The 15,503-nt window shown below is 54.1% G+C and overlaps 3 protein-coding genes across 4 annotated transcripts; all 3 read right to left on the bottom strand.

Annotated features, from left to right (window-relative positions):
* Nucleotides 1-23: 23 nt before the first annotated feature.
* Nucleotides 24-5,376, bottom strand: DCDC2B (doublecortin domain containing 2B). The gene is made up of 9 exons (XM_036351828.1): nucleotides 4,847-5,376; nucleotides 4,257-4,308; nucleotides 3,770-3,846; nucleotides 3,386-3,517; nucleotides 2,938-3,084; nucleotides 2,784-2,823; nucleotides 1,766-1,901; nucleotides 540-634; nucleotides 24-267 (listed from the first exon to the last, which is right to left on the bottom strand). The coding sequence occupies exons 1-9, from the start codon at nucleotides 5,095-5,097 to the stop codon at nucleotides 172-174; spliced, it is 1,026 nt and encodes a 341-aa protein (XP_036207721.1). The 5' UTR covers nucleotides 5,098-5,376; the 3' UTR covers nucleotides 24-171.
* Nucleotides 5,377-5,507: 131 nt separating this feature from the next.
* IQCC (IQ motif containing C) lies at nucleotides 5,508-8,211 on the bottom strand. Of its 2 annotated transcripts, XM_036351823.1 has the most exons (5): nucleotides 8,127-8,211; nucleotides 7,731-7,874; nucleotides 7,263-7,512; nucleotides 6,689-6,807; nucleotides 5,508-6,570 (listed from the first exon to the last, which is right to left on the bottom strand). In XM_036351823.1, exons 1-5 carry the CDS (start codon nucleotides 8,166-8,168, stop codon nucleotides 5,818-5,820), a joined length of 1,308 nt encoding a protein of 435 aa, XP_036207716.1. In that variant the 5' UTR covers nucleotides 8,169-8,211; the 3' UTR covers nucleotides 5,508-5,817. The 2 variants fall into 2 exon arrangements, with proteins under 2 accessions (XP_036207716.1, XP_036207717.1); XM_036351824.1 differs by lacking the exon at nucleotides 7,731-7,874 and having other exon boundaries at nucleotides 8,127-8,200.
* Nucleotides 8,212-8,453: 242 nt separating this feature from the next.
* Nucleotides 8,454-13,271, bottom strand: CCDC28B (coiled-coil domain containing 28B). The gene is made up of 6 exons (XM_036351826.1): nucleotides 13,158-13,271; nucleotides 11,821-12,034; nucleotides 10,050-10,216; nucleotides 9,675-9,868; nucleotides 9,441-9,463; nucleotides 8,454-8,643 (listed from the first exon to the last, which is right to left on the bottom strand). The coding sequence occupies exons 2-6, from the start codon at nucleotides 11,982-11,984 to the stop codon at nucleotides 8,589-8,591; spliced, it is 603 nt and encodes a 200-aa protein (XP_036207719.1). The 5' UTR covers nucleotides 11,985-12,034; nucleotides 13,158-13,271; the 3' UTR covers nucleotides 8,454-8,588.
* Nucleotides 13,272-15,503: the final 2,232 nt, after the last annotated feature.

Raw genomic sequence — 15,503 nt, 5'->3', positions numbered from 1 at the left:
GAAGACGGGGCTGTGAGCTTAGAAGCAGAAGACTGGGTAGGGGCTGAGGGGGCTGAAGCATATTCTACAAGCCCAGGGGAGGCACTAGCTCCTCTAGAACAGGCTGCTGGGGCTGAGGATAAAGTGTGGCTGCAGAGTGGTGGTCCCGGTTCCTGGCTGGGGCTGTGGCTCTCAAGATGGAGGAGCAGGGTCTGAGGTGGAGCTAGCTGCCCCAGCTCCAGGCTGGCTTTCCAGGGGCAGGGCCTCGTCCACTATCTGTGCTGTCCTCTGGGGGAGGAGGAAAGCCATACGGAGTGGACCATTAGCATCCCACGTCCAGTGTCCGGCCCTCAGCCGAGTGTCCCAATCCCAGGAAAGGAAGAGACTTTAGAAATTAGGATTTGCCTCTCATTTAACAAGGTAGGAAGTGGGCTCTGAGAGGTTAGGAGATCTGCTCAGAGTCACAGGGGGAAGAACTGATCCTGGGATGCAGGGCTGACAGTCTCCATCCAGCTCAGAACCCCTCCTGTCCCAGCACACTGCTTCCAGCCCCAGCCCACCTGATCCAAGGGCTCCTCTGTCCAGGTGTCTGTATCATCTGCTACTTCCTGGGCCCCTTCTGTTTCCTTCCTTGGGTGGGGAGCCCCATACACTCCTGATGAGGGGACAGCATTGGCTGATGCTCAGGCTGAGCCCTGAACATTCTTTCCCTTGATCTTCTCTACTAGCCCTTCCCCTCCCCTGAGCCTTGCTCCTCATTACCTCCGAGGATGGCAGGGTACTTCAGAAGCAGGACTTTGGCCCCCACCCCCGTCCTTCCCAAATCCTACCCCTGAAGACTCATTTCTTTGAGTTTCCATGTACTTCTTTCCATATGCCAAGTCCTCGTAAAGAGACAAGGGACTGGCCCTGGCTGGGTAGCTTCATTGGTTGGAGCATCATCCGTTCACCAAAAGGCTGTGGGTTTGATTCCTGGTCAGGTCACATATTTAGGTTTTGGGTTCCATCTCTGGTTGGGGATGGGAGGCAACCAATCGATGTTTCTCTCTCATATCAATGTTTATGTCTCTCTCTTTCCCTTCTGCTCTCTAAACATCAATAAAAAACAAATCCTGCCGAAACCGGTTTGGCTCAGTGGATAGAGCGTCGGCCTGCGGACTGAAAGGTCCCAGGTTCGATTCCGGTCAAGGGCATGTACCTGGGCTGCGGGCACATCCCCAGTGGGGGATGTGCAGGAGGCAGCTGGTCGATGTTTCTCTCTCATCGATGTTTCTAACTCTCTATCTCTCTCCCTTCCTCTCTGTAAAAAATCAATAAAATATATAAAAAAAAAAAGAAAAAAAAAAAAAAAAACAAAAAAACAAATCCTCAGCCCAGCTGGCATGGCTCAGTGGTTGAGCATCGACCTATGAACCAGGAGGTCGCGGTTTGATTCTCAGTCAGGGCACATGCCTGAGTTGTGGGCTCCATCCCCAGTGTGGGGCACGCGGGAGGCAGCCCACCAGTGATTCTCTCTCATCATTGATGTATCTCTCGCCCTCTCCCTTCCTCTCTCAAATCAATTAAAAAACAAAAACAAAACAAACAAATCCTCAGGTGAGGCTTAATAGAGACAGACAGACAGACAAAGGGACTGGATATGCACGTGGGAGACAGCTCTGCCGAGGTCAGGGCTAGCTCTGTACCTGGGCGTTATGCCCCCATGGACCATCCCCACAGCAGCAGGGACCTCCCCTGTTCCAGTGAGAAGGTGGCTGAGAAGAGTCTCGGTCCAGGGGCCCCTCACCTGATGGGAATGAGAGCGCGGGGAGCAGGCTTCTTGGCTGAGTAGCCTGTGGGGGTCTGGCATAGAAAGCAGATGGCTCAATTTGGCTTGGTTTCGTTGGAGAGGGTTGGGTTGTGTGTGTCCTGTGGCCATGGGCCTGTAGAGGGAACACAGTGCTTGGGCCACAGGCACTGGTTGTTCTTACCTTCTCTACTCCCAGTCCAGGCTTGAATGCCCTGGTGCCTGTGGTAGCTTGAGAGGAGATGCCGTCCATCTTCAAAGCCTGCATCCTCCCTCCCTGCTCCCTCTTCCCATCAGGCTGCCTTATCCAAGAACAGAGTAGCTGGTGCCTGGCACTCAAGAAGCCCAGGGAGCCCCAGCTGGTTTGGCTCAGTGGATAGAGCGTCGGCCTGTGGACTGAAGAGGCCTGGGTTTGATTCCTGGTCAGGGAACATGCCTGGGTTGTGAGCTCGATCCCCAGTGCAGGGTGTGCAGGAGGCAGCCGATCAATGATTCTCTCTCATCATTGATGTTTCTCTCTCTCTCTCTCTCCCTCTCCCTTCCTCTCTCAAATCAATAAAAATATATGTATATATAAAAAAAAGAAAGAAGGCCAGCGAAACCAGACCGAGTCTCCCTAGCCCCCGTTGGATGCTCAGTGGCTCATCTCACGGGAGATAAGCTCCTGTAGACTCTGCTGTGCCAGATATACCACTTCTCTCTGTCGGCACTGAACCTGGCGAGCAGGCATTAGGTCCAGGAAGTCAGAGTCCTGAAGTTCCTCATAGAGCCTGGATGAGCTGACTTTCCGATCAGGGTCTGGTCTGGCCCCTACCACTCAATTACTGTGTCACCCTGAACAAATTACTTCACTCCTTTGAACTTCAGTCTCTCCTCTGGGAAATGGGAATAATAATCTCTCTTTCACACGATTACTGAGAGGATGCAGTGAGGTAAGGGCAGAGCCTGAGCTGCAGGGGGAGTCAGCCAGTCACTCTCCTTCCTCCCCTCGCTCCCTTTGGCCTCACACGTCACCTACCCCCTGCTTGTGGGGCCTAGACTTTCGGTCTCGAGGATGCCTGCAATGAAAAAGGAAAAGCTTGTAGTAGGCAGAAGAGGACATGGGGTCAGGGCGGCTTCCTCGCTCTAACCAGCTACCCCCCCAACCCCCGCGCCCCCTCACACATACATACCAGCAGCCCCTGGGCAGTGAGGGGTTAGGCACCAGCAGCTCCAGGTAGGGGAGGGCCTTGAATTCATCTTCTCCAACAGCCACATAGTAACGGCCGCTCACCAGAGCCTCCCTTGCTGACAACGGGAGGCCTTCCAAGGTGCAGAGTCTGGGGGAGAGAGGTGAGCGGAGGACAAGATGCCTCTTCATATTTGGCAGATTATGAGGGGGTGGGTACAGCTATTCCAGGGTATCCTTTGGCTACTTGTCCTGTGGGCACCAGGGCCAGTCCCCAGGCTCTGCCCTGGCTCCAAGAGAGCTGGGCTGGAGGGGCCTCTGCCTGTGGCACAGAAAGAAATCCCATTGAGGGAAATGTGCTTTCCTTTTGCCTTTTCATCCTCAAGGACAGTCGAAACCAGTAAGGAGGCTCCCTTTGGAGACTTTTGGGCTTCTCCAGTCCCCATACTCACTTGCACACAGCCCCACTCTGTAACTTGGCCTTCTCCGTCAGGAGCTTCAGCACCGTTTCCCAGTCCTCGCTGGCAGCCTGGGACAGCTTCAGCCCAAATGGGGGACTTAACAGGTCCCCATTCCTGAACACACTGGGACAAAGAGCAGCCTGGTAAGGGGGAGGGTCCCCAGAACTTCCTATGTGTGAAAGGAAAAAGGGTGGCACAGGGGTCAGAAGATGGTTCAAGAACCAGCCAGTGCATTGGTCCATTTTCACCCATCAAGCATGTTGGACTTTTTATGTTCCCACCAGGGACCATGGGCTGCTGGAATAAACCCACTCACATTTTCTCGGTCTCACTGCGACAGAAATGTATGCCCTTGCTCCGGACACGAGCACTTACTGGATATAGCAGGGGGCACCTGCAGGCAGCCTCCATCCAAGGGCCCCGTCACCTGGGTGCTGAGTCACAGGACAACACTAAAACCCAAGTCAGGTGAGAGTTGAGGCCTTTGGTTAGGGTGGGCCAGTCCAAGGCAGGTAGGGTGAGGGAAAGGAACCTGATTGGGGCAGATGCGGCAAGAAGGGATGGTACTGGTCATATCTTCACCAAAGGGTTCTTCTAACTTCCTAAGTCACGTTCTCATCACCCCCTGCCCATGTGTTTTACAGCTCCCTTTCCTTTGGGGACCACAGCCTGGAGATAAAGTGAAAGGCTGGGAAGGGAGCAAGGGATAGTGTCTTGAAGTCTCACACCCAGGAAGCATAGTAGCTGTTCCAGAGTAGGCGTGGAGACTGCTGCCAGGAGACTGGCAGGTCCTGCCCTTGCCAAGGCCCCTGGCTTCCCAGATGAAATTGGAGGCAATCCCAGGAGGGGTGGGAAGACTTACTGGTAGTCTGCTGCTTTTCCCACCTAGATCCTTCCCTCCAGGGGGCAAGTAGCTGAAAGGACAGATAGGTCACAGGTCATCTTGGGAAGCCTTGTAGATGCCAGAGCTGGGGGCTGGGGCCCAGCTCACCAGCCATCCCTTCCCATTGGAACAGTCTGTCATTTCAGTCCAGAAACAGACGCTGGCACTTGAACCTGCCTTAGTGTCCTGAGTCAGGTTGACACAAACCGTAAGATGAAAGGTTGAGAGAAACTAGTTCATTAAGCATCCTACTGTATCTCAGAAATTTTCTGATTCGGAGGAAGAGCCTTTGGTAAAAGGGGCTCAGCCTGCAGGAGGTTTTCCTTCTCACAGGCTGGTCCTGTGATGGACAAACATCAGTGTCAGACTTCAGCTTGGACTGTGGCTCCACTATTTGTTACTTAACTTCATTGTCTTGATGTCCCCTTTCTAAAGAATGGGGACGAGACCACCCCTTCATAGGGTTGCTGCATTTAAACGTCTGAAGTGTCTGCACATACCTAGTACATTCTGAACGTGCTATTGCTGTTACCTCCCTCCCTACACTCTGACCAGCCCCAGCTACTCACTGGAGCTTGCAGAATCGTTCGAAGCCAGCAGCCACATACTGCCCTCCGTTCTGCAGGTCGGCCAGGTCAGTGACAGGGTGGCCATGACAAGGAGTGTATAGGGCGCGCACGGCCAGTGAGGCCTGCACAGCTGATGTCACCTCGCTGAGGAAGGCCTCCAGGGTGGGGAAGCGGTGTTGAGTGACCACCAGCTGGCGGCCTGGGAAGAAAGGGTCCCCGTTCCGGTACACCACTACCCTCTTGGCTGCCATAGTGTGCTCTCAGCTAGAGACGCAGAGCTGTTGCCAGGCAACCAAGGCAGGCCTGGGAGCAGTGCCAGTCAGAGGGGGAGGCCTGCCCTCTCACTCAGGAATGCAGGGAGAGCCTCGGCAGGAACATCTATCGACATTCAGGGTCTCATTCAATCTGCCCTTGCAGGGGCCTCACCAGAGCAGAGAGGGTGTAATCACTATATACAGGAAGATGCTGGGGCTCGGTGAGAGGCAGTGGCAGAGATCACACTGAAATAGATGGCCCAATACGGGGCCGAGGGAGGGCTTCTCAGAATCCCCCTGCCACCTTACAGGGAGGATCAGCTTTGGGGATTATTTCCCAAGGATGGCTAGTCTGCTTCCAGCCAGTTCTGACCACAGGCAGCAAATGAATGCAATGAGGCTCAGAATCCAAGGAAAACCTTTATTTTCCATCAGGTCTCCCCTTTTACTTACCCAGGTAACTCCCCTGTCCTGAAATTTGGATTGAGCCCAGATAAAGGATGAAAGGGTGTCCTTCTCCCTCCTCTCCCTGTACTGGTGCCAACTCTTTGCTCCAGCTTCTCTTGGCCCCACTGGCCACCAAGAGCCAGGGGCAGGAGGTAGAACTGGTCCCAGGGACCTGTCTCCTTGCCCTTTCATATCAGCCCTGGCTCCCCCAGCGTCTAGCCTGCTGGTCCTGTTTCCCACAGCCTGTCCCTCCAGTGGTTCCCTCCTATGCTATCTACCCTGTAGAAGACAGTTTCTCAAGTGGCCTTCATCTCCCCGGTCCATTCCTCTGGCTTTTCCATCCTTCAGGGCTAGGCTCATTGGAAGCTCTACCTCTGGAGCTTTTATTACTGGGGGTCTGGGCCTGGGCGGTTTGGTCTTCCAGAGATCCAGGGTACCATGTTCTGCCAGAGTCCCACCCCAGATGACACGGTCCTCTGAGAGGCCCAGCTCTCGTGGCCTAGCTCTTTGGCAATTAGGCTCTTTGTGGTCTGACCTTCTAGGAGACTTATCTTCAATATTTGGGTCCACACGGAGTCTGGGCAGCTGTGTTCTGGCCTTTCCAGAACAGGGGCCCTTAGGTTTGAGGCCTGTGGGTGTCTGGTCCTCCGGTTCTGTCAGCTGTAGGCAGGTCCCTCCAAAGGTCTGTTCCCCAGGATGTGGCTCTTTGGTGAGCCTGTTCTCTGTGGCCTGCTTATCTGATGGTGTGGGTAGCTGTGGTCCAGCCCTCCTGCGGTTTGGGTCCCTGTACTTGGCCCCAGTAGTGATTGCATCTGTAGTGGCCAGTCTTTCTGGGGATTTGTGAGGTTGTGATCTGAGCCTCCAGCAAGAGTCATCTGCATGGTCTTGCTCTCCAGTTGTCCTGTCTCTGTAGTACTGGTCTTCCAGTGGGGGGCCTGGTTGTGACCCAGCTCTTTCACAGGTCTGTCCCCCGTGGTCTAACCTTGCCTCTGGGGATCCCAGTGTTTGTTTGAGAACTAGGTACTGTTGGGAAGAGAACAAACACTGTACCAGACAGGCCTGCAAGGGCATGGCAGGAGGCCTTTCCCTCACTGCCACCCTTGTTTCTACATGTCACAAAGGGTTCCAAGTTAGTGCCTACCTCCTTACGGCTATTGATGGCCTGCTGTATCCACAGCAGCTCCATGGCCAAGTGGCTGTGCTGGTACTGGAGCTCCTGGAGCTCTGTTGGACTGTGGGGCAGTCCTGGACCTGCAGCTTCTTGAAGGAGGGAGGAATGGGAGAAAGCCTAAGGTGTAAATCCTGGGCAGTGACCTAGCATTAGACCCTAGCACCCTCCTCCTGCCCACCCACGAGTTGCCCTCAACTAGGCGAGAGGAAGGAGATGGGGTGCAACTTATCTAGAAAAAGCCTTTCACGCCCTAGCCGGTTTGGCTCAGTGGTTAGAGTATCGGCCTGCAGACTGAAGGGTTCTGGGTTCGATTCCGGTCAAGGGCACATGCCTGGGTTGTGGACTCAGTCCCCAGTGGGGGCGTGCAGGAGGCAGCCAATCAGTGATTCTCTCTCATCATTGATGTTCCTATCTCTCTCTCCCTCTCCCTTCCTCTCTGAAATCAATACAAAATATAGTTTAAAAAAAGCCTTTCACTTTTTAGGTGGGAAAGTCGAGGCCCATAGAGGGTCAGGGGCTTGCCCTGATCTAGGCAGAGAGGTACCTGGGTTCTCCATCCTTGGCATAGCTTCAGTCTCCTCTTGGCTGGGTTTCCTGGTTTTCCTACTTTGCTGATCCTGAAGCCAGGAGCTGTCATCTCTGCGGTGAAGACTTTCTGAGTTTGCTGAGCTCTCTCCCGACTTCTTCAGCAGCATCTCTTTCTCGGGCTCCTTACATGGGAAGCAACTCCATAGTTCCTGCTCTGACTGTGGTACCCTCTCTCCAGCTTTCCAGTTCCGATGGGATCTTGCCTTCTGAGAAATCGGAGAGGTATGAGTGCCCCAGGGCTAAACCTCTAAGTATCTGGGTGCCGTTCGGCTTACAAGTGGGGGGAGATTCAGGATTGGGGTGTGGGGAAGCAAGCCTGCTGCTGCCTTCTCCATTGAGAAAAGCTTGTCAGCAGGAAGGGTGGAGTCTACCATTCCTTTGAATCCCCTGCCCAGGTCCCTTCTCCTTCTGGGGTGTGCACTACCTGTGGGAGGAACTGGGGCCTGGGAATCCAGCCTTCAGTCCACTGCAGGGTGCCCAGATCACCCTCGATCTCTCGTACAATAGCCTCATACTCTGCTCGGAGACTCTGGAACTGGCGTCGGACCAGGAAACCCCGGACGCAGGCCTGGTGGGGAAAGAAAGCCTCATCACTGCTAAGGTGGAGGCATCCTCTGGGATTCTCCTGGGGAGGTCACCCCGTGGCCACGGGCAAAGGAGAGGTGACGCTGTGCGCTGGGGCTCCGGGCTGGATCCCCGTTTCCATGGTCCCCCAAGAGCGTGTGCTGGGAGCGCGTGGGGGCCCCTGGGTCCCAGCCTTCCTCAGGGCGGTATCTCCGAGGTCCATGGGGGTCATCATGTGCACCCGACCGCCCGGTACCTGCAGCACCACCACCTTCCGAACCAACTGCTCCCACTCCATCTGGGTGCCAACTGCCCGCGCGGCTGCCGGCGCCTGCCTCGTGCGTCACTAGTCGGCGCCCAGGGCTGGCGAGCCAGGCCCGCCCCGCCGTCTCCAGGACAACCTCCCCTCCGGCCTGGGCGGGATGAGTCCGAGCCTCCGCGCCCGCCGGGGCCGCACTGGGATTCCGGCCTCCAGGAGCCGGACCTGCCGAACCGGAAGTGGGTTGCGCGGGGATGTATCTGCCCGGCCGGGGCCTCCACCCGAGAAAGACGCGATGAGAGAGGGAGGACACGGAGCCGCGTTCGTTCATTCTGGTTTAATTCCATGTAATCCCCCCTCCCCATAGCACCTGGGGGGCCACAGAATACGCAGTCGAGTCTGTAAAAAGTCACAGTTTGAAGGGAATGAGCGGGGGCAGTCCGGGCGTCGGTCCGACACCTACACCGCTGCCTGCTCCTCAGGCTCCGCATTCTCGGCCAGGTGCAGCTTCTGTCTGTGTCAGTCAAGGATTGGACACTGCAGACCCGGTCTTTCCAGCCCCATCTTTCCATCCTGCACAGGCTGGCTCTCCAACTGCGAAAGGGGCTGTGCAAGGGACTCTGGGGTGGTCTGAGGTTGCAGTCTTTTTTAAAAAATATATTTTTATTCATTTCAGAGAGGAAAGGAGAGGGAGAGAGAGATAGAAACATCAATGATGGGAATCATTGGTCCATCCCTCCTGTATGGCCCCCACTGGGGATAGAGCCTGCAACCTGGGCATGTGCCCCTGACCAGAATCAAACCTGGGACCCTTCAGTCCACAGGCCTTAGCTTTATCCACTGAGCCAGACCAGCCAGGGCTGAGGTTGCAGTCTTCATCGGCCCTTCTTGCTAGGTGGCTTAGCCCATTCTCTTTTGATCTAGTAGATCCTACAGGTGTCTGCATCCGCACTATTTCTGACCAGGACTAGGTAGGGAGATCATCTAAATCACTGAAAATAATTGCGTGCTGAAAGATTAGGAAGACATTAGACAAGCTTTGCCATGGATTGGTGTCAGCCAAAGTGCTTGCAAAGATTTTGGGTAAGTAGGTAAAACATACTCCCTGCAACCACTTTTTCCTAATATTTGGGAAATTCTTCCTGCACTCCTTTTCCCGGGTGGGGGCAGTCTGTGGCTAACTCTGACTTAGTAGGACATCAGAGTGTGGCGATGATGTTATAGTAAACACTCCTGGAGGGTGTGAGGGAAGAGGAAAGTGATACCATCTCTGGGAGGCCCATACACATACACAGGTCCGGGAAAGGATACATGGAATTACTAAGATCTTCCAGCTGTGGAGAGAAAGAGACATTCCTGTCAGAAGAGGCACCAGGCCAAACCCCAGATGTTCTGAGTGCCATTTTCTTGTGGGCTTGAGAGACTCAGAGCTCTTAGCTTTATGCACCCCCAGCTTTTCACCCAAGGGTCAATAATGGCCTTAAGAGCAGTACCTCCCCCACTCCCTTATGCCCCCAGGAATCAAAGCACCCAGCCCTGACCCACATTGCTAAGCAGCTGGTCCAGGTTGCGGTCAGCCGTGGTCTTCTTCTGCTCTTCAGGCAGCCCCTCAGTGACCCCGTCCTCTTCTTCCTCCTCTTCCTCCTCCTCCCCACACACGTCCAGGCTGAAGTGCAGCCGGGCCAGCTTCTCCTGCATCTCCCGCACGTGCTCCAACTGCTCGAAGGAGCATTCCTTCCCTGGACAGCACCTGTCTGAGCCCTGGGAGCAACTTTGGGACCTTGGCCCCAGCCACTCACCAGAGACCAGGCCCTCTAGCCGTGCCCCCCACCCCCTCACACACACACACACACACACACACACACACACACACGCACACCCCACACACAGATACCCTCTAAACCAACTCCCAGGACTCACCGAAGGCCTGTAGCCGGCCTGAGTGGAAATCATTGAGCAGGTTCAACAGTCCTCCCTCCATCTCATAAACATCGGTCACCTCAGTCAGGAACGAGTGCTGCAGGGGGGTGCCTGCAGAGCCAACCCCACCTCCGGCCAGCACCGGGCGGCATTTCTCCTTGCCTACCCTGGGTGGAGTGGACATGACCAAGGTCACAGGGCAGAGGCAGCCAGGCACCCCCAGGTCTTTTGTGCCATCTATCTGTACACTAATTCATCTTCCTATCCACTCATCAACATAAATGGATGTTTGTTCTTCTGGCCCTGCGCTGGGTACCAGGACTGATAATAGGAAGGAAGGGTGAGGAGGGATGAGGGTAAGAAGTCAAAATAAGTTGTTTTTTTTTTTCTAACAATGATAAAGTCAGAGCCATGCCTGGAAGGAGGCTCCTGGGTTCCTGTCTGAGCCCCCACTCATTCCTCCTGTGACCCTGAGTGAATCACTTGTCCTCACTGGTTCTCAGTGAATTTGGGGACAGTTACTCCCTTATTGCCATGAGAGCTGTCTTACCTCTCCCCATAATATCTTTCTGACACTCTTCTATTTAAAAACTATGATTGATTTTGAGAGAGAGAGAGAGAGAAACACATTGATTCTGTTGTTCTACTTATTTATGCATTCATTGGTTGATTCTTGTATGTCCCCTGACCAGGATCGAACTGCAACCTTGGTGTATCAGGAAGATGCTCTAACCAACTGAACTACCCGGCCAGGGCCTTTAAAAACTTTTGAATTTTCCATTGCCCTTAGAATGACACCTAACGACCTTCTCAGCCTGGTCCCCATCTGCAATCCCATTCTCCAACTGCATTTCTTCTTATTCCTTCCCCAGTCCAGAGCTTCAGCTATACCCACTGTGGCTGTCCCTAAACATGCCCCTAAGGCAGGGGATGTCAAAGCCATAGGGAAACATAGCAGTTGCAGAAAGAACACACAGGGACACATTATAGGGTAGGATGCAGATTCCCAATCATTAAAAAATATTAAGCCCTGGATGGTCCTTGAGAATGTTATGCTATGTGAAACAAGTCAATCAGAGAAAGCTTACCATATGATTTCACTCATATGTGGGATATAAGACCGAAACTCACAGACACACACAACAGTATGGTGGTTACAGAGGGAAGGATGGGTTAGTAAAGGGGAAAGAAGCCAAATATATGGTGTCGGCAGGTGATATGACTGGGTGGTGGGCACACAATGCAATATACAGATCATGTATCAGAGAAATGTACACTTGAAACCTATATGATCTTATTAAACAATGCCACCCCAATAAATTTAATTTAAAAATTGGGCCAATAATTCTAATTGTATACCTGAGTAGCTCCTCACCATTTCCTACCTATGACACTCCAGGGCCACCAAACCACCTGTGGTTCCTGGAACTTTCCAGGCAGTATTTTTCTTCTTTCTTATGCCAAGCAAGCCCCTTAGAACATTCTCCCTGTCCAGTGTCCCCCCAGCCTTGACTCTCACTTCCTGGCAGGCAGTGCTGCTCACTCCCTGCTCTGAGGGATTCAGTCATCACACTGTGTGACCCACCCAGCCTCTCCCCCACACACTTGAGGATTGACGCTGGGCCTGAGCACTGGGTTCTCAGGGGCAACCCCAGGGAAAGCATCAATTATTGCTCAGTACCTAAAGGCTAAGGCCCCTTTACCTTCCTGACCATAGTGCTCAGCTTAGAGTTAGGCTCCCTCCCTTCTTGCCCTTTCCTTCTGTACCCACCTCTTGAACTTGGCCCTCTGTTTGGGGGACGGCAGATGAGGGAGGCCCAGGGCCAAGGAGCCACTGTGGCTGGTGGGCACAGGGACCCTGCGGAGTGTTCCTGGGGCTGCAGCCGGCTGGGCCAGGCAGGGTTTGGGACTCCTTTTCTTCTTCTTGTCCTCCATTGATGCTGGCTGGGCCTCAGGCCCTGGGTGGGAGGCAGACCCACTGAAATCTGAGAAGCAAAGTCATCCCTTCACCTGCCAAGTCCCGAGAGCTGCAAAGGAAGGCCCTGGGGCTTTCCAACCATCCCTTCACATCCGTCCCCTCATCTGTCCAGTATGGGCTGGGCCCAATGCCAGCGCCTACTGTTGGGGTCATGGGTCTGTATTTGAAGGACCTTCTGAGCCCACTCAGGTGCCCACCTGTCCTCCAGCCCTGCCTGAAAGGGCTGCATCAGGTAGGATTCTCCAGAGGCTGCTGGAGTTCCCTGCCCCGTAGCTGAGGGCGGGGAGCTGGCAGAGGAAATGTGGAGGGAGGGAGAGGCAGCGGAGGTGAGCTGGCAGGAGCTCCAAAGGATTAGGGGTGTCTTAGCCAGGCCATGTTCTGTATGTCAACTGCTTAGGCAGAAGCTGGGAGCATCTGCATGGGAGGTGACCCAGGTGTGGGTGTGCCACACACTAACCACCAGAGGATGGATATCAGCGGGAGAAACGGTGGCCTGCAGGGCAGGGCTCTGTGGGGTTTTCCCCCATTTAGATGCTTGCACCCCCTCCTCCATCTACTCCCAAACTCAAACACCAGGCAACTCTCAGAAGTTCCCTGGGACATGCTTCCAGCTGCTTCACCCTCCCCACTCAGAAAGTCCCTGCTTGGCTTCGCTGGGGTGGGTGGTGGGCAGCAGCTGGCTGCCTTGGCCCCAACAATGGCTGGCCTGTGGCTGGCTGCTGGGCCTCCGGGCCAGCTCCGCCCGCAAGCCCAGGTCTGTTGAGGTCCTCCCCGGGAGGTCTGGGGGCCCTTTCTGGGGGTTTTCCCCGAGCTGCTCCTTCCAGGCTGCCACCACCAAGCCTGATCTGCACTCTGGGATGGTGGTGGTGCGGGGGGCATTTAAATCGGCATATGGCTGGTTGGCATTAGGGGGTGTGGCAGAGGGGAGACCTGCGGCAGCTTGACCCAATTAGGGACTTGATAGAAGAATTGGAGTGGGCGCCTCTGCTCCCCAGGAACCGCTGGGCACAGCCTGGGATCTGTTTCCCACTCAACCCCCAAAACCTGTGCCAAGTGGATCGCTCAGCTCAGGAGCCAGGATCTCAAAGGGAGTGTCATTCTGCCCCACCCCACTCCCAGGGGCAACAGACCTGGAGGTTTGGGGTCTGGAGTGATGCTTCCGTGTGTGTTCCTCCGCCCTCAGCACTCTCCTACCGGGAACAGGGAACTGGAGGGGTGGAAGCGGAGCCGGCAGGAGGTAATTTGCATTTAAAGAGAAAGTGACCTTTATCGCTGGTGGTGGGGTAAGATGGGAGAGAGTCTCCACATTTATTATGCTGTTCCTCTCAAGACTTTACCTCCTCACCTGAACAAGGTGGCTACGATGTTGTGTGATGGCAATCTAAAAATCCTTTCACTTTCCCATCTGTTTTGGAGAGAAACTATAGTCTCACAAAATGGTGGTGGCTTTGTCAGGAAGAAGAATGCAGAGGGAAGAGAGGGAATGTGAATGGACATATATAAAAGCATGGACGAAGCACCAGGGCAGCAGCAACAGGAAGAAACTGGGAGAAGACATGATCCATCAAGTGAGTCCAGGACCCCTTTAAGCACTTTATGGTCATTTAACCCTCATCACAGCCCTGGCGGAAGATCCCGTCATCGTCTCCTTTTACCAACAGTCAACAATAGTCTTTTGAGGGCAGTGGCACTCCTCCCACAACACCAGACACTGCTCGCTGGTACAGCGCTGGGGGCTGTACTCAGTCACTGATGAAGTGACAGGACAGGCCCACCCCCAGGCCCAGGAGACCTGGGAGCTGGGCATCGGTGAATGGAAACCTGGCGTTTGACTGCAGGCCTGGAGGCTGACACACTTCCCCACCCCCTGCTGCCCCAGGAGATCAGTGGGGCAGCTATTTAAAGACCTGGCAGAGGCTCCCAGCTCAGGTCCTCAGAGAAGCATCTGATGCAACAGGAGACAGGCTGCCCTACAGGCTCAAATAGCTGCCCTGGGCAGTGCACACAACTGCTCCCACCCACCGTCCTCTCCCGAGGGGCCGGGGCAGCGTCCCTGGGCCTGGCCTCCGGCTGAGTTAGGGAGGGACGAGGCGCTGTTTCAGCAGGCTCCCCAGCAAGGCTCTTTGCCAGGTGCTTTCAATGCCCAGACTGCTCCTGAAGGGAAGACATTACTAGTAGGTCAGGACTTGTTCGATAAGCAGGGATCTGAGACGGGCCTGCACAGGCAGACAGGACAGCTGGAAGGCCCCCTCCTCCCTTATAGAACTGCAGGAGTGGCACCAGGCTCCTGTGGGAAAGTGGCAGAGGGCCCGGGAGCACCTCTAGGGTGGTAATACTTAGAGCTGCTTTGCTCAGAGCTCCCAGTTGAGGCGGTCTCCCCTGACCCCCTCCAAAGGATCTTTGGAACCAACGTGGCCAGCACAGAAAAATATCAACCCATTAGAACCCTGACTGGAAGGGGCAGGGGCTCTGTGGGGACTGTTACACAGGGTGGACACATCTACTTGTGGAGACGTGGAGGGAAGGGCACTTGGTTTCTGTCATTGGTTGGCCATTCATATATGGTCCTTTGTGATGAACAGCCCAGGCCCCAGAGAGAACAGGTGCTGGGTGAGACATCCAGCATGTGTCCCATATAGGAGCTTGGGGTGGGTGAGCAGGAGTGTATAAGAAACCAGTTCATTCTTTTTTTTTTTTTTTTTTTTTTTTTTTTTTTTTTTTAAATCTCACCGGAGGATTTTTACTGAGAGAAAAAAGGGAAACATTAATCAGTTGTCTCCTGTATGCACCCTGACCCCGACCAGGGACTGAACCCACAATCTTTGGTGCAGGGGGATGATGCTGCAACCAATGGAGCCACCCAGTCAGGCTGAAACCAGTTCATTCTTAAGAACTATATGCAGACTGTGGTCAAAGAACACACAAAATCAAAGGAAAGGGACCTGGAGGTCCCTGGTGGGCTGGTGCCAAGAGATGTTGCCCATGGCAGACAGCCCAGATAGTAGTGATGCCACTTGTCTAATCTGGACCTCACCATGTGCCTAGCTTTCTGTTGCCCTTGATTTTGCATTCCTATGGGCCCTCCCTGAAGACCTTCAGTGGGTCTCCCTGGATATAGCCCAAATCTGGCACACCGGCTCTTGGTGACTTATTTGGCCCCTGCATCATCTCTTCCACCCCTTCCAGGGCACCTGCATTGAACCACTGTTACTAAACAAGGGGTGGGGAACGTCCGGCCTGCAGGCTGTATAAGGCCCATGAAATAAGTTGGCATGGTCCTGCCAAGGCAATCATAGGCAGAACTCAAAATTCAACAAATCTAAGAGCTTTTGTCATAGCAACACAAATGTATATTAAGTGAATTATATTAAGCAAATGATATAAATATGCAAATGACCCTTAGCAAAAAAAGGTTCCCTACCTCTGTACTAAATGGTTATCGAACTTCTACCTGCTCCTTGGGCCATAGGCCCTTC

The sequence above is a fragment of the Myotis myotis genome, unplaced genomic scaffold (genome assembly GCF_014108235.1).
Source record: "Myotis myotis isolate mMyoMyo1 unplaced genomic scaffold, mMyoMyo1.p scaffold_m19_p_2, whole genome shotgun sequence".
NCBI lineage: Eukaryota > Metazoa > Chordata > Mammalia > Chiroptera > Vespertilionidae > Myotis > Myotis myotis.
This window is presented reverse-complemented; position numbering and strand designations above follow the sequence as displayed.

What these genes read in the sequence shown, in the direction of transcription:
- CCDC28B (XM_036351826.1), bottom strand. Translation starts at nt 11,984, where the DNA reads ATGGAGGACAAGAAGAAGAAAAGGAGTCCCAAACCCTGCCTGGCCCAG. An exon ending in CAGAGGGCCAAGTTCAAGAG is followed by an intron (nt 10,217 to 11,820) that starts GTGGGTACAGAA and finishes CACTCCACCCAG; the next exon opens with GGTAGGCAAGGAGAAATGCC. An exon ending in GAAGATCTTAGTAATTCCAT is followed by an intron (nt 8,644 to 9,440) that starts GTATCCTTTCCC and finishes TGACTGACACAG; the next exon opens with ACAGAAGCTGCACCTGGCCG.
- IQCC (XM_036351823.1), bottom strand. Translation starts at nt 8,168, where the DNA reads ATGGAGTGGGAGCAGTTGGTTCGGAAGGTGGTGGTGCTGCAG. An exon ending in GGAAGGTGGTGGTGCTGCAG is followed by an intron (nt 7,875 to 8,126) that starts GTACCGGGCGGT and finishes TTTCCCCACCAG; the next exon opens with GCCTGCGTCCGGGGTTTCCT. An exon ending in GCCAAGGATGGAGAACCCAG is followed by an intron (nt 6,808 to 7,262) that starts GTACCTCTCTGC and finishes CCCTCCTTCAAG; the next exon opens with AAGCTGCAGGTCCAGGACTG.
- DCDC2B (XM_036351828.1), bottom strand. Translation starts at nt 5,097, where the DNA reads ATGGCAGCCAAGAGGGTAGTGGTGTACCGGAACGGGGACCCTTTCTTC. An exon ending in GGAAAAGCAGCAGACTACCA is followed by an intron (nt 3,847 to 4,256) that starts GTAAGTCTTCCC and finishes CTTGGGTTTTAG; the next exon opens with TGTTGTCCTGTGACTCAGCA. An exon ending in TCACTGCCCAGGGGCTGCTG is followed by an intron (nt 2,824 to 2,937) that starts GTATGTATGTGT and finishes TTTTCATTGCAG; the next exon opens with GCATCCTCGAGACCGAAAGT.